We start from the raw sequence: 12,989 nt of genomic DNA, 5'->3' as shown, positions 1-12,989 counted from the left end.
GTTAATACAATGGAACTGACTGGTGCGCTCTTGGGTGATGGTTATCTGCGATAGTCTTACGTGCACGAAGCGGGCCGCAGTCTATTGCAAAGAAGAGGAAAAAGAAAAAGCAAATGTATTTATGAATAAACTGTCCAGCCGCTATCTGGAAGATCAGTGGCGACTGGCCGACGAGCCTGCTCCAAGCAACCACCGAATCAAATCCACCGGCACCGCAGCTCGCGGAACGGCCTCGGAATACGGCCCGAAGTATCCAAATCCCGAGCGAAAAACAAAAACAAAAAAAAAAGAATCTGCACTGTCAACATGCGACGATTAAGCGTAGGTGCGTTTACGCCTCCATACGCAGGCCCGGACGTCTCTATGCCCGGGTACGAATGCGGCTTCCTGCAGTGCCCAGGCATAGGTCCACCAGACTCGTCAGTGGCACCAGGCACCAGTAATGAGCAGGATTAGAATTCGTCTTTTCTCCATTCACTTTGCTCGGAGGCTGCGCCCGGATTCCACAACGAGCGGAGGCCACTCGTTCCGTGGCACTGCAAATCGGCCACCGAGCTGGAGGCACACACCCAATCCCCAATCCCGCCTTTCATGATGCGGCGCTCCCTCGGTCGTTCCGAGTATTCATCTCCGTCACTAAACAGGTTTGTTACGGAGTCGTAGCCCCTGGTCCGAAACCATGGGGTGTAGTAGATGTACTGGGTGTTGGTCAAATAAAGCTGCCCTATCTCCCCCGGCTTGATGGCACATAGGATTTTGACGGCAATGCTTGTGGCTTTCTCAAGAGTGACCTCCGCGGCTGTGGAGACGGCTAGCTTGAAAAGATCAAAGTCCCCGGTAAGCTCGCCCCCGAAGCCAGACGCACTATTGAAGATTGTCTCGAAACTCACGAGACTGCCCTCCCCCAAAACCTCACTGTGGCAGAGGGAAACGGGAGTGAGGCCCGTGGCTGTCGAATTGGCAAAATCCGAATAGAAGAACTCCAACCACTGGGTGCTGTCCTGGCGCCTGAGGTTCTTTCGGAAGAACGGATGGCGCAACGAGCTTTTGCTTGTTGCCGGGTGGGACAAGCTGCCGAGTTTCGCCAAGCTTTCGACCGGCGTGTCGAGTCCCCACTTCCTTCGTCCTTTCCGGGTGAGGAAGGTCTGACTTTCTTTGATCCGAAAAAGCACGCACCGCGTCGAGTCTGGAGCAAGGAGGTCCGAGTACTTTGACGTGATTTCGTCATAGGACTGGACAGACACGAGGTCGCAGCTTGAAGAGAGCGAGTTCTGTAAAGGGCTTGCGCCTGAGCATAGAGCCACGAGCCACAGCAAGCCCGTGCAAACAGATCTGTACCTCATGATGAAGAAGCAAGATCAAGAAACGAGAAGGCCGGCCTTTTATTTTGCATGGTTTGTGTAGGCCATGGCCTGGCCTCATTTTGCAGTCTGCCGACCTTAAATTTGCACCCGCACCCCGAGGGCCGCCGCAGGGCGAACGGCCGGGTCACGTGACCTGCACTTTGCCCCGCCTGCTCCCGAAAAGGCAGGCCCGGCCCCCGCGCGCTGGCCGGTAGTGCGGCTGGCTTCCGCGGCCGCCACTCCTGCAAATTTCTGGCCACGCTCGGCAATCGTGGCCGGAGACGGCGTGACCGGGGTCACGTGACAGCGTCATCCTGCGCGGCGCTAAAGCGGCGGCCCGGCGGCCCCAGCGGTGCTCTTTTCTTTTCACTCCTCGGCCCCATCACGTGGCAGAAGTCTTTGTAGATCACCTGAAGCATTTTGAAGCACGTGCTCCTGTTTATCTCCTTCCTTTCTTCTTTTCTCCCGCCCCTTTTATGGACCATAGAAGTGCACCCTTTTTTTATGGAAGCCGTAGCCGTCCCGTTTCCCGTCTGCCGCGCATTGCCAACCAAAACACTACTCCTTCTCCTGGTTTGTGGCCGCTCCTCCAGAAAAAACCCAACCCCAGCGCTCGTTGCAAGTTGTGCTTCTTTTGTTCTTTGTCTATTTGCTTCACATACATTCAAGCTAGTTCACGCCACGCTAGCCACAAACAGAAAACGCATTCCGACAAAGGGGCTTAGCGCCAACGCGGCATTTTTTTTCTTCCCCCCGCCCGTCATCTGATTCGGTTGTTTTCGAAGGGGTAATTCACGGATTCTGTCGTTCCAGCCCTTGCCCGTTTCCAGCGCCTGGCTCCCACTTGATCTTCAGCCGAGGTCGTGCCACTTCCAAAGTCTTGCCTATCAAGTCGCTCGGAAAAGAGATACCAGTGCATCTTAAGTGGAGATAACCCATCCGGCTCAGAACTAGTATTTCTGCTGCTGTCGGGGCGTGTGTCACCAGCCCCTTGTCTTTGGCTCTTTTGTGAGCCCTTTCCACGTTCCCCAATGAGCTTGCTCGAGCTCCACCAGATTGAGAGAGGTGTTCCTTCTCCTCGCCCAAACCACCCGGGATACCTTCAAGAGTCAGATGTGCCCTTGAGCCCGCCGTTGTTCTCCGCCAGCTCGAACATTGGTCGCAAAAGCATTTCCGCCAACTCTCATACGAATGCAGAGACGCCCCTCACTCCGACGTCGAATTCCATAAGGGGCGCTTACTCTGATACATCCGAGGCTGCTAGCGGCGAGACGATCCCAAGCTCCATCGCCGAGGACAACCTCAATACCTCTGCGCAAACTCTCAGCATGAGCCACGCGAAACACAAAGATTCCGAGCTGGACAGAAACACCGTGACTGAGGCCGCGAAGCCTCTGCTCGACAAGAATCCGAAGCCACAGGCTGATACTAATGAGCCTAAATTGGTGTCTAGAGACGCCAACGGCACCATGGCAGTGTCCCGAACCTGCTCCAAGTCTGATCATTCCTCGGGGGTCCCTGGGGCTATATCTAGCGGAAGAGCCGGGACCCCCAACGTCGTACAGTCATGGAATTCCCGAAGACACTCTCTCCAAGATTCTGCCTTAGCTTCTCGCGCCTCTGTCGATGTCCCTGTCTCCAGGAAGTCTGTGGATCAATCAGATCGCCCGAAACCTACCCAATTCTATAGCTTGCGCAAAATGTCGACGATCTTGCGCCCGAGCTCGAAAGACAAAAACCCTTCTGTTGCCGGCGATCATCACCAAGGTCGCAAGCACTCTGAGCCCGAGTCTGAACTCACGAGAATGAAATCCACAATGGTCACCAAGAATATTCAGCGAAAGAAAGATATTGTGGATGACATGACTCATATAGTGGGAAACAAAATCACTGAGGGCCACCAGAACTTTGTTATGGCTTACAATATGCTCACTGGTATCAGAGTCGCTGTGTCTCGTTGCTCGGGAGTAATGAGAAAACTCAACGATGCCGATTTCCGGGCTACCAAAAAGCTTTCTTTCGATATGGATGGGACGGAACTCACGCCTTCCTCAAAGTATGATTTTAAGTTCAAAGACTACTCTCCTGAAGTCTTTCGTGAATTGAGATCTCTCTTTGGGATTGACCCGGCCGACTATTTAATGTCCATCACAGGAAAGTACATTCTTTCGGAGCTAGGCTCTTCAGGCAAGAGCGGCTCGTTCTTTTACTACTCCAGAGATTACCGTTTTATCATCAAGACAATTCATCATTCTGAACACAAGCAACTACGCCGAATACTACATGAATATTATCATCACGTCAAGAACAATCCCAATACTATGGTGAGTCAATTTTATGGTTTGCATCGTTTGAAAGTTAAGGGCGGAATCAAAAGGGTTCACTTTTTAGTCATGAACAACCTCTTTCCCCCTCATCGAGATATTCACGTCAAATATGATCTCAAAGGTTCTACGTGGGGTAGATATACCAAAATACCAGAGACTTCCGGAAATGAGGATCTTTCATCTCACACTCTCAAAGACCTTAACTGGCTTCAAAGAAAAGACCGCATCAAATTTGGTCCGGAGAAGAAAAGAATATTCCTTGAACAACTCGAGGCTGATGTAAAGCTCTTGAAGAAAATCAATGTCATGGACTATTCCTTACTTCTAGGGATACATGATGTGAAAAAAGGCAATTCCGAAACAGTTGCCAAATTGACAGTATTTGATCCCAAGTCCAATTTGAAAGCAGAAGTCTTCAAAACAAATCCCAGAGGAATAGACCGACAGAATGATCTACCGTCTGACGTGTTTCCAGGAAGATCGAAATACATATTTTACGGCCACAACGGCGGAATCCGTGCTACAAATGAGAGCAATGAGCCTGTTTCCGAGATTTACTATTTGGGCATCATTGATTGCTTGACAAATTACTCTTTTAAAAAGAAACTCGAAACAGCATGGAGGTCCATCACTCAGTCAAGGAGCACTATATCGGCGGTTCCAGCTCGTGAGTACGGCGACAGATTCATTCAATTTATAAAAGACGGCATCTCAGATGTAAAAGTGAAGATCGACTAGTCTCAAAATTAGTATATATGACAAATTATATATTCATCAAAAGTATATTTATGCATTATTCTTGTATTCGGGTTGTAAAATTGGTGAGTAGTAAAGCTGTATAGTAGTTACTATAAAACCTCATTCCTCCTTGAGTGGTTCCCGATTTTTTTTCGAAAAATCATTACATCATAGGGTACCAATTGTAAGTGTAGCAACAAGAAGTTGCACACGCTATCAGGGGTCAGAATCTTTTTTTTTTTTTTGGTGGATATGAAAACCTTCGAACAGCCCATATACATACCTAGATACCACCTGTTTTTTGGTTTGCTCGAGTCAACTAATTTAGCCTTTTTTTTTGGTCTAAGAAAAGGGGCAAAACTATATAAATAATATGTATAAAAACCTTTAAACAGCTCCCAGCTACGTACCAAGTGTCTTAGCTCGGCCCGCCCCGCTTTGTTTCATCTGATTGATTCCCAAGTTGCCGAGGTGTTTTATTTTGAGGAGGCGCAACATGAAACCTTTTAAAAACAGCACAAGAATGAGCAGACGGTCCATGTACATTTTGCGTATATACATTATATAGTCTGCTTTCGTGTTTTGAACCATACAAGCCTGGTTAGCTCAATCGGTAGAGCATTTGACTCTTAAACAACATAAGGTCAATCAAAAGGTTGCGGGTTCGAGCCCCGCATCGGGCTTCTTTTTTCCTCTAAATTTTTCTCGCTGCAGTCGCTCTGGTCTTATAATAAATTGACATCTTCGTTTCAAATCCCCAATATGCGTCTTATTGTAATATGTATTCTGTATGCCAAGTATCAACAGACTGTTAATGAATCTTGGAACATGATCATGGAAAGCGATTACGTGCAAGTAGAATTCTTTCTCGTGTTTGGCACCCCATGTCCTGAAAGAGGCGTGATTTACTGACCAATTTCATTGTTTTCATGACTTTAAAATGCAGGCATGCTTTTTATATATTTCATGAGGTAGCATTTGAAGTACTTGGTACTAGATGGACCAATGGATGTTGCATGAATGCAGTTATTGGTTTTAGATTTTTCGACTCGCGTACAACCGTTTTGGAAAAAGAATTTATCAGTTGAAAACTCGGTTAAAAGTGGCAAAACCCTATTTGTACCTTTCCGTCATTATCACTCATGTTATCGATCGCTTTTTGATACTCGTTGAACTAGTGCCCTGCTAATGTTTGATAGTTTTGTTCATGATCCTTCTGAGATTTCGATACTTCTGAGGCCACATGATCTAAGATTTTGCCTCATGCATTTTCAGGATAAAAATACCAGTGAAACCGCCCTGAGTCTTGAATTGGACCTTTTGAGTCCTTCCGAAGATCTCTATTGACAAGACTCAAACAAGCGCATCTCAGTGTATTGCCATCTCGTTACGGACTTCGATCACCACATAATAGGTATATCTCGCATGATGGCTCTTTTGGCTATGTGCCTTTTCTTGAGAGCGGACAGCTAGACACCTCCAGAAACGGATCTTTCAGGGCAGAGATAATTAGGATATGCAAGTCTATGGGCTTGTCGAAGTGATAATGAGATCGTACATGTTTCTCATTTCTAACTTTTGATGAGTCATGTATTTTTATGTTGCTACATATTCACAAGCAGCTTATTGTGCTTTAAATCTCCAAAGAGATCCAAGAGGTTATTGGGCATATCATTCTTGTTTTGGCTTCACGAAAATGACTTGAAGCATCTAGAATATTTACTCCGATCAATTTCGCGTTGCTGTGCAAGCCAAACGGCCGGATGACTTTCAGTAGTTTTTACTGGGTAAATCTTGTAGGCCCTTTAAACTAACTAAAATATTTCAAGTTTGCCAACCAACTTCAGATGTACGTTTGACTATTCTATCACAGTGCTCCTACAAAAATACCGCTCAATGAAGGAAAGGCAACCTTTCGAGTGATCTCTTGTATACTTCTAATGAGGTCCCCTATATCATTCCGTAGATAAAAAATAAAGGCATGGCAATCATTTCATGTGAGATCTTTCAGTCCATCAAGATCAATGGGAGTTTTGCCATGGTTTGTTTCCTTGAGGTTGTTTGAGAACTCATTGAATTGGTCATCATTCCAAGTTTTAGTGAATACACCACCGGTCCCCTGGTGTTGAAAAGATTTGATTGTAACGTATTCATTCAGAACCAAAAAAATATTGAGCCCCATGTCTATCCTGGAATAAATAAAAAGTATGGAAAAAAAGGACAAATGCTCCAGGAGGGGTTTGAACCCACGACCATCGCGTTCCTCACACGACCGTGACTTTGGTATAACCAAGTCGTAACCAGCTATAAGCACGAAGCGCTAACCTCTGCGCCACTGGAGCACCTGCTAAACTTTGGACAGGATTGTTTTGCTATTATTGTCTTAAACATAAGGACTTTATAGAAATAGACTTTTAATATTTGTCTCGTTTTGAGGATTTTACAGTGAGAAATATTTTTATCTTAAAAAAAGGCAGGTGCGAAAAGTTTTTCTCTCACTAAGCTACTTCAAGATTAACAAAGAACGTAAAATACCTTCGGAATTTTTAAATCATTCTATTGTCCAATCAATTTTTGGAGTTTCAACTACCACTCACAAGCGTGATATTGCTAAAGATAAGCCAAAGGACGTAGAATGTATATTTCCGGTAACTCAAGGTCGTGATTATAGGAGACAGTAGATCATAGTTCAACCTCGCCACGTGTCTCATTTGAGGACACGTCTTGCCGCCTTGTCAAATGAACTATGGTCACGGGCCCTCAGGAAAAAATATCCTATCGGACGATTGCATTTAGTTTATTTTATTCAAGTGGTTGACATTGGTTATAGGCAGAAGTCTTTTTGAGGACATCCTCTTTGGGAGATTTCGTGAATTGGTGCTCACGGCTTTTCACCTGAGCCAATTTTGCGATCAATAGTAGGTTTTTTCTTCATAGTTTTTTGTTGTTGGTGAAGTTTTACATCTCTCCAGCGACCAGTGACACCCTATAATATGATGTTTCTTTAAAAAAAGGTTAAAAAGGACTTCCTAGATATTTATGAAAGTAGGTCATTCGATTGTTGCATGTTCATAAAGCACAACTTTAGTTTGGAAAGAAAGTGGCTTTTTTGCAATGAAGAACCGATTCTGCCCATGTTCCCCCATATTCAATTAAATTGTGGATGTGTGATGCTTCAGTGGTGTCCTTTTTTTGAAAAATGTCGTGAAGTTTGTCAAACGTAGATCGTTTCATACCGAGATTAGGATAAAGGGATCATGATTTTCAGTTTGAGTTTCATTCCTGTAAGCAAAGGTCATAAAATGAACAGAGTTGTATGAAAGAACACGTGGAGACATAAATCATGAAGCAAAAGAATAGAGAGAAGACGGGAAATGCGTCTTGCGTATTTTGGCCTACAGAAATTTCTAAATTAAGCACGTAACTTCTTTAGGGATCAAAGATATTGATTGCAACTCACACGTACGTCTTCTCTGGTGCCGTTCAGCAAGGAAACTGATATGCTAGTTCCGCTATATCATATGCAACACCCAAAAATCAAATATTCGACACTGCGAATTCCAGGCCTCCATCACGCTAGTTTTTCCTAGATATCTTTTTTCTAGTAAAAGTTATATCTCTTGGGAAGTGGGGTTACAGCTGCAGGTAAATTACTATATTATGCCTAAGCCGGGCTTTGGGAGATAGGTGGCAGGTTTCGTTGTTTAATTGATTTTTCTCTTTCGTTTGTTCAACCATGTTTTTTTGTCACATCACCAGACCCGACTTTCTTATGCTGACTGACTTCTGTTTCTTCCGTTGGACCAACAACACATGTGCCGAAGTAGTATCTGTCTTCTGAGTCAGGTGATTTTGGCAGCCATATATCGCGGCCCGCCTAGGAAAATAGATCCGCATGAACCACAGCTTCTTTGTGTCAAGATATGGCAAAACAAAAAAAGCTGCCAACAGGATTTTCAGCGTCAAATAATCAAGGGCTGCTTTTCTACAGCCTTTTTGCGGAATAAGCTTGTCAACACATGTCGGGAATTTTCGAAACGCGCTATCGAGGGGTTTCGCCGCCAGGCATATCTGACCCAAGCCCAAAACATCTTTTCGTTGACACTATTCTTTATATCAGAAAACTTTTCCATTTTCAAAACCTGGCATTACGGGTGAAATTCTTTGATTCCGATGGTTCTTAGGCTAGAGCAAAAGCCGGCGGGATTACAAGCCTTTGGTTTGACCTGTACCAATTTCTGGAAATAACAAAAGACAAGAATTATTGGCTTTCAGGTGTTTTGATTTCCATAGCAAACGCTTGTCACTGAAAACCTGCCTCTTTATGATTATCCCTCTGTTCGTCTCCTTGGCCTCCATTCCTCGGCACTTTGACGATACCTTCCATTTTCGCACCGAATACTTAAAATTAAATCCACCGTTGATGACGCTGAAAATAGCAAGCGAAACAATTATGTGATCACACTACAAAAAAGAAAAAGTTGAACCAGGCAATCTTTCTCAAAAATAACCCTCAATGCGTTGAAAGGTCCACTCTCTCTCGAGACACCATCTGTGAAAAGTCCCATGTCAACATTAATCACCGCCAGAAGGGAGACGTCCGCGCGCGCCACGATCAGTGGCCCAATCCATCAGGGCCAATTAGACCAGTCTCTACAGCCAGCAAAAAGGGCACCAAAAACACACACATAGCCCCCAATTTCTTTGCTTGTGTCAGGAGAATGACTTCCTATGCTGTGCTTCCCGCCAGGGCTGCTCAGCCTCGCTTTTTTTGGGCTCGCGGTCTTTCGTTTAACCAGGCCCCGAAAGCACTGGGCCCAGTGCCCGTGGTCTTCCCCGGCGTCAACCTGCTGCCTGCTTTGGACGCCGTGGAGGAGTTGCCGACGCTCAGATCCGTGGATGACGTGCGGCTAGAGGCTTTGGGCTCGCCGCCCCAGGCGCTTTCCGTGGCGGCCCCCCCATCTCTACCCGTGTATATCAGGCGAAACACGATGATGACGCTCCAGGCGAACATGGACCACGTGCGCTTCCAATCACGGTTGCTAGCACCATTGCAGAGGCTCATGTCTGGAAACTTCGTGCTGCGGTACCAGGAGATCGTCGGCACCGAGCCGTTCAGCGTGCTTGTTCTGGCCAGCTCGCCGAGCTGGTTCCCGTCTCTTTTCTCCCGGACCACACAGAAGTCGTTCACCAATCTCGCTTTGGATGGTGCTGCCGACTGGGCGCTCTTCAAGCGCGACGCGCTCCAGGTGTACGCGGGGCCGTCCCTAGAGATTTCCATGCGCCGGGTGCCCGCGAGGATCTCGCGCAGATTCAGCAAGCACTTGAAGCTCCGGCTGCGCGAGCCCACGGGCTTGTACCGCTGGTATCGGCCCGGGTACACCTTTGTCCACGGGCGCGGTGCGCTTGGCTTGGTAGGCAACGGCATGGTGTACTCGGCCAGTGTTGCTGAGGGCGAGCTGATTGCTGTCAGCAGGGCACACTTGCTTGGCATCTCGGTCAACGGGCCCCATGACTTGGAAAACTGCATCGTGGCACACAAGAACCCCGTCAAGATGGAAAACGTGGTCCTCGTGCCTCCGCCCCAGGCGGCCAGCCTCAACACGTGGCGCGACGTGTGGACCCAGCTGAAATACTACTACTGGCGGCTATTCGACCTTTTGCGGAAGTTCCGTGGCCGCTCAATGCAGCAGGCGATCGGCAACCAGGACTTCGTGAAGGTCGTGGGGCCACGCACCATCTTGCTCCAGTCCGGCGTGCCTCAGGAGTCGTTCGAGCGCAAGTTCGACTTGCCTCGCCTAACGCCGGCCAGCCACGTGCAGATTGTGCCGGAAAAGCTGGTGGAGAACAAGCCAGCGGACTACCTAAACGTGGTCACGATTGAGCCGGGGAAAGCGCCGAAAATCGAGAGCACTGATGACTTCAAGGACGGCCTTCGGCATAAGAACTAGACACTGCAGCAGTAGCTCGTATATAGTAAATAGCAGATGAGTTCAAGGGTTGGGCCGGGCTGTGGAATGGACCTCGACTGCAGCATTCTCGAGAGACACTTCCAAGGGCATTGATGTCGGTGAAGCAGTATTTACAGAGACAGCTATCCATAGGATATGAACCTAGCTTCCATAGCGGACGGAAACGACAATGTTGATGGCGCAATTCAAATAGATTCGAAGTAAAGAGTTTACTTATGTGGAGCAGCCGTGCAGAGGTCCTACTATGGGGCTTCCAAACAGAGTAGGATTTATGGACATGGAGCTTGATATTTGACGACTTTTAGAACCTATTTGTGAGAGTCACGGGCAACGTGAAGTTTCATGGACACAGGTTCTGAGCGCATCAACCCTTTTGGGTATATCGACATATTTATGGTGTATCGATATGATGTTCGAGGGCAAAGGGGTATTTAGGGTGTTTTCTAGGGTCAAGCTCAAGGAAAGGTAGAGTATAAAAAAGACAAGTTGAAATATCTGATGGAAATACAAACTAGGCGGATTGGCTTTGGACTGGGCGTTTTCTCAAGGACAGACATTAAAGAACAGGCAGATCCGCAAGCATAGACACATTCTGAATCAGAAATTGTCCAGATCAGGCACATTTCAAAGATCAGGCAGATATTCAAGAACAAAATCGAGAACAGGCATATTTTGAGAGCAAGCAGATACTCAAGAACAGACAGATATCCAAGATCAGACATGTTTGATTCTGGTAGTCTCGAGAAAAAGCATACTCCAAAATCAGCGATACAACCAACAACAGCCAGAGTCAAAACAGGCACATCTGCATGAACATATCGAGAAAAGGCATATTCTAAAGAACAGGCAGAGTCAAAAACAGGCAGGTCCGCAAGAACAGGCAATTCTTGGACCAGACTAACATGAGAAGAGGCATATGTTAAAAAAAACAACAATCAACGACAGGCAAATTTCAAACAGGCATATATCGAAGATTACACAGATTCACAGGAAGAGGCATGTTTTGAAAATCTTCTCGAGAAAAAGCATATTTTTAAGAACAAAAGATTGTCAAGAAGAGACATATTTTGAATCAGGTGTTCTCGAGAAGAGGCATGCTTGTAAAAATGGCCATCCAATTATCAACAGACAAAGTCAAAACAGGCAAATATTCAAAAACAGGCATTTTTGGATCAGGCATTCTTGAGAATAGGCATACTTCAAAAACAGCCATACAACCAACGACCAGAGTCAAAACAGGCATACTTCGAAGATTACCCAGTTTTTCAGGAACAGGCATGCTTTGAATCAGTGTTTTCGAGAAAAGGCACACTTTGAAAAGTAGCCATCCAAATATCAACAGACAAAATTAAAACAGATAGATATTCAAGATCAGACATGTTTCGGATCAGGCGTTCTCGAGGAGAGGCATACTTTGAAAATTGTTCAATAATGAAGAACAGGCAGTTATAGACGTATTTTGAGTCAGGTTTCTCGGGAAAAGGCATAGAACAGCCCAATAACTAACGATCAGACTCATAACAGGCATACTTCGAAGATTGCACTGATCCTCAGGATCTCAAGAAAAGGCATACTTTAAAGAACAGACAGATATTCAAAACCAGACATGTTTTGAACGCTGCGGTCCCGGCGAAGCGAGAATCGTATACTACCGTACAAGAGTCTATGTGAATGAAATGCAAAGAAGTTTAACCAGATGACGAGGAGTTCTGCGGGCTGGTGGAGCGCGTGTCGAGGTCCACGCTGTCGTACTGCTGCGAGTACATCTCGATCTGCTGCGGGTTCGGAAGGGGGAACGAGCGGTCGAGGGACGACGACACGGTCGGGAGCCGCCGCTTCCTGCGCCGCCTGTAGCCGTCGCTGAGCGAGTCGGCCCTGTCTTCCAGCGACAGCTTGGCGGGCCCATCCACGGGGCCATCCACGGGGACAACATGCTCGTGGTTGTGCGAGAGCTCGGCCCACTGGCGGTCGTGCTCCTTCATGTTGGCCCAGCTCAACTGCTCGCCCGCGCCGTTCAACTTGGACACGCTGGCCGACGACGAGAGAGACAGCAGGTCGCTGTCCTTGCGCGCCATGCCGGCCGGGCCCGGGGTATTGGCGAAGCCCGAGTCCAAGGACGCGGAGTTGTCGGACGCGGAGTTGTCGGACGCGGAGCCGTCGTTCGCCGAGGTCTTGGCGGCGGCCCGGCCATCCAGCGCAGGCGTGCCGGCCGAGGTGCCCGCGGTGTGGCCTCTTGACCTGAGCGACAAGTCCGTGAGGTTGCCGGAGGTGTCTGAGGCGAGCACCGAGCCCAGGCCCGCCTCAGACCTGGAGTAGTACTGCAGCTGGGCCGGGAAGTTGGCCCAGGGGCCGGGCTGCACGTAGGGCAAGTTCGGCTTGGCCACGCGCGGCATGTTCGGCTGGAGTTCCCCGGCTAGGCCTCGGCCGGCAGGCCTGGGCCGGGCACGCCATGTGCCTCGGGAGGTCGGTGAAGACGGTGCCCTGGACGGGCACTGCAGATGTGAAGGGGGCGTGCGTAGTGGGATTCGGAAGCCCGCCGGCCGCGTACGCTAGAGGCACATGGTGGGTGCTGGGAGGGTGCATGGCCGCGTCGTAGAACGCCTGCGAGG

The 12,989-nt window shown here is 47.8% G+C and overlaps 4 protein-coding genes and 2 non-coding genes across 6 annotated transcripts; 3 read left to right on the top strand and 3 right to left on the bottom strand.

Moving 5' to 3' along the window:
• Positions 1–452: 452 nt before the first annotated feature.
• METBIDRAFT_34257 (uncharacterized protein) lies at positions 453–1,343 on the bottom strand (the record flags this gene model as incomplete). Its single annotated transcript, XM_018856456.1, has 2 exons — positions 453–1,008; positions 1,069–1,343. The coding sequence occupies 2 exons, from the start codon at positions 1,341–1,343 to the stop codon at positions 453–455; spliced, it is 831 nt and encodes a 276-aa protein (XP_018713980.1).
• A 1,700-nt stretch (positions 1,344–3,043) lies between these two features.
• MSS4 (1-phosphatidylinositol-4-phosphate 5-kinase) lies at positions 3,044–4,408 on the top strand (the record flags this gene model as incomplete). Its single annotated transcript, XM_018856666.1, has 1 exon — positions 3,044–4,408. The coding sequence occupies one exon, from the start codon at positions 3,044–3,046 to the stop codon at positions 4,406–4,408; it is 1,365 nt and encodes a 454-aa protein (XP_018713979.1).
• A 595-nt stretch (positions 4,409–5,003) lies between these two features.
• Positions 5,004–5,091, top strand: METBIDRAFT_t65. Its single transcript has one exon. It is a non-coding gene; the product is annotated as a tRNA-Lys (tRNA).
• Positions 5,092–6,633: 1,542 nt separating this feature from the next.
• On the bottom strand, positions 6,634–6,750 carry METBIDRAFT_t14. Its single transcript has one exon. It is a non-coding gene; the product is annotated as a tRNA-Ile (tRNA).
• A 2,278-nt stretch (positions 6,751–9,028) lies between these two features.
• METBIDRAFT_106434 (uncharacterized protein) lies at positions 9,029–10,597 on the top strand. Its single transcript, XM_018853817.1, has one exon. The coding sequence runs from the start codon at positions 9,130–9,132 to the stop codon at positions 10,357–10,359; it is 1,230 nt and encodes a 409-aa protein (XP_018713978.1). The 5' UTR covers positions 9,029–9,129; the 3' UTR covers positions 10,360–10,597.
• A 1,349-nt stretch (positions 10,598–11,946) lies between these two features.
• On the bottom strand, positions 11,947–12,804 carry METBIDRAFT_29948 (uncharacterized protein). The gene has a single exon (XM_018855520.1). It carries the CDS (start codon positions 12,771–12,773, stop codon positions 12,069–12,071), a length of 705 nt encoding a protein of 234 aa, XP_018713977.1. The 5' UTR covers positions 12,774–12,804; the 3' UTR covers positions 11,947–12,068.
• Between the last annotated feature and the right edge of the window lie 185 nt (positions 12,805–12,989).

This window comes from Metschnikowia bicuspidata (assembly GCF_001664035.1).
Source record: "Metschnikowia bicuspidata var. bicuspidata NRRL YB-4993 chromosome Unknown METBIscaffold_1, whole genome shotgun sequence".
Lineage (NCBI taxonomy): Eukaryota > Fungi > Ascomycota > Pichiomycetes > Serinales > Metschnikowiaceae > Metschnikowia > Metschnikowia bicuspidata.
The sequence above is the reverse complement of the archived record's forward strand: the minus strand, read 5'-3'. Positions and strand labels throughout refer to the sequence as shown.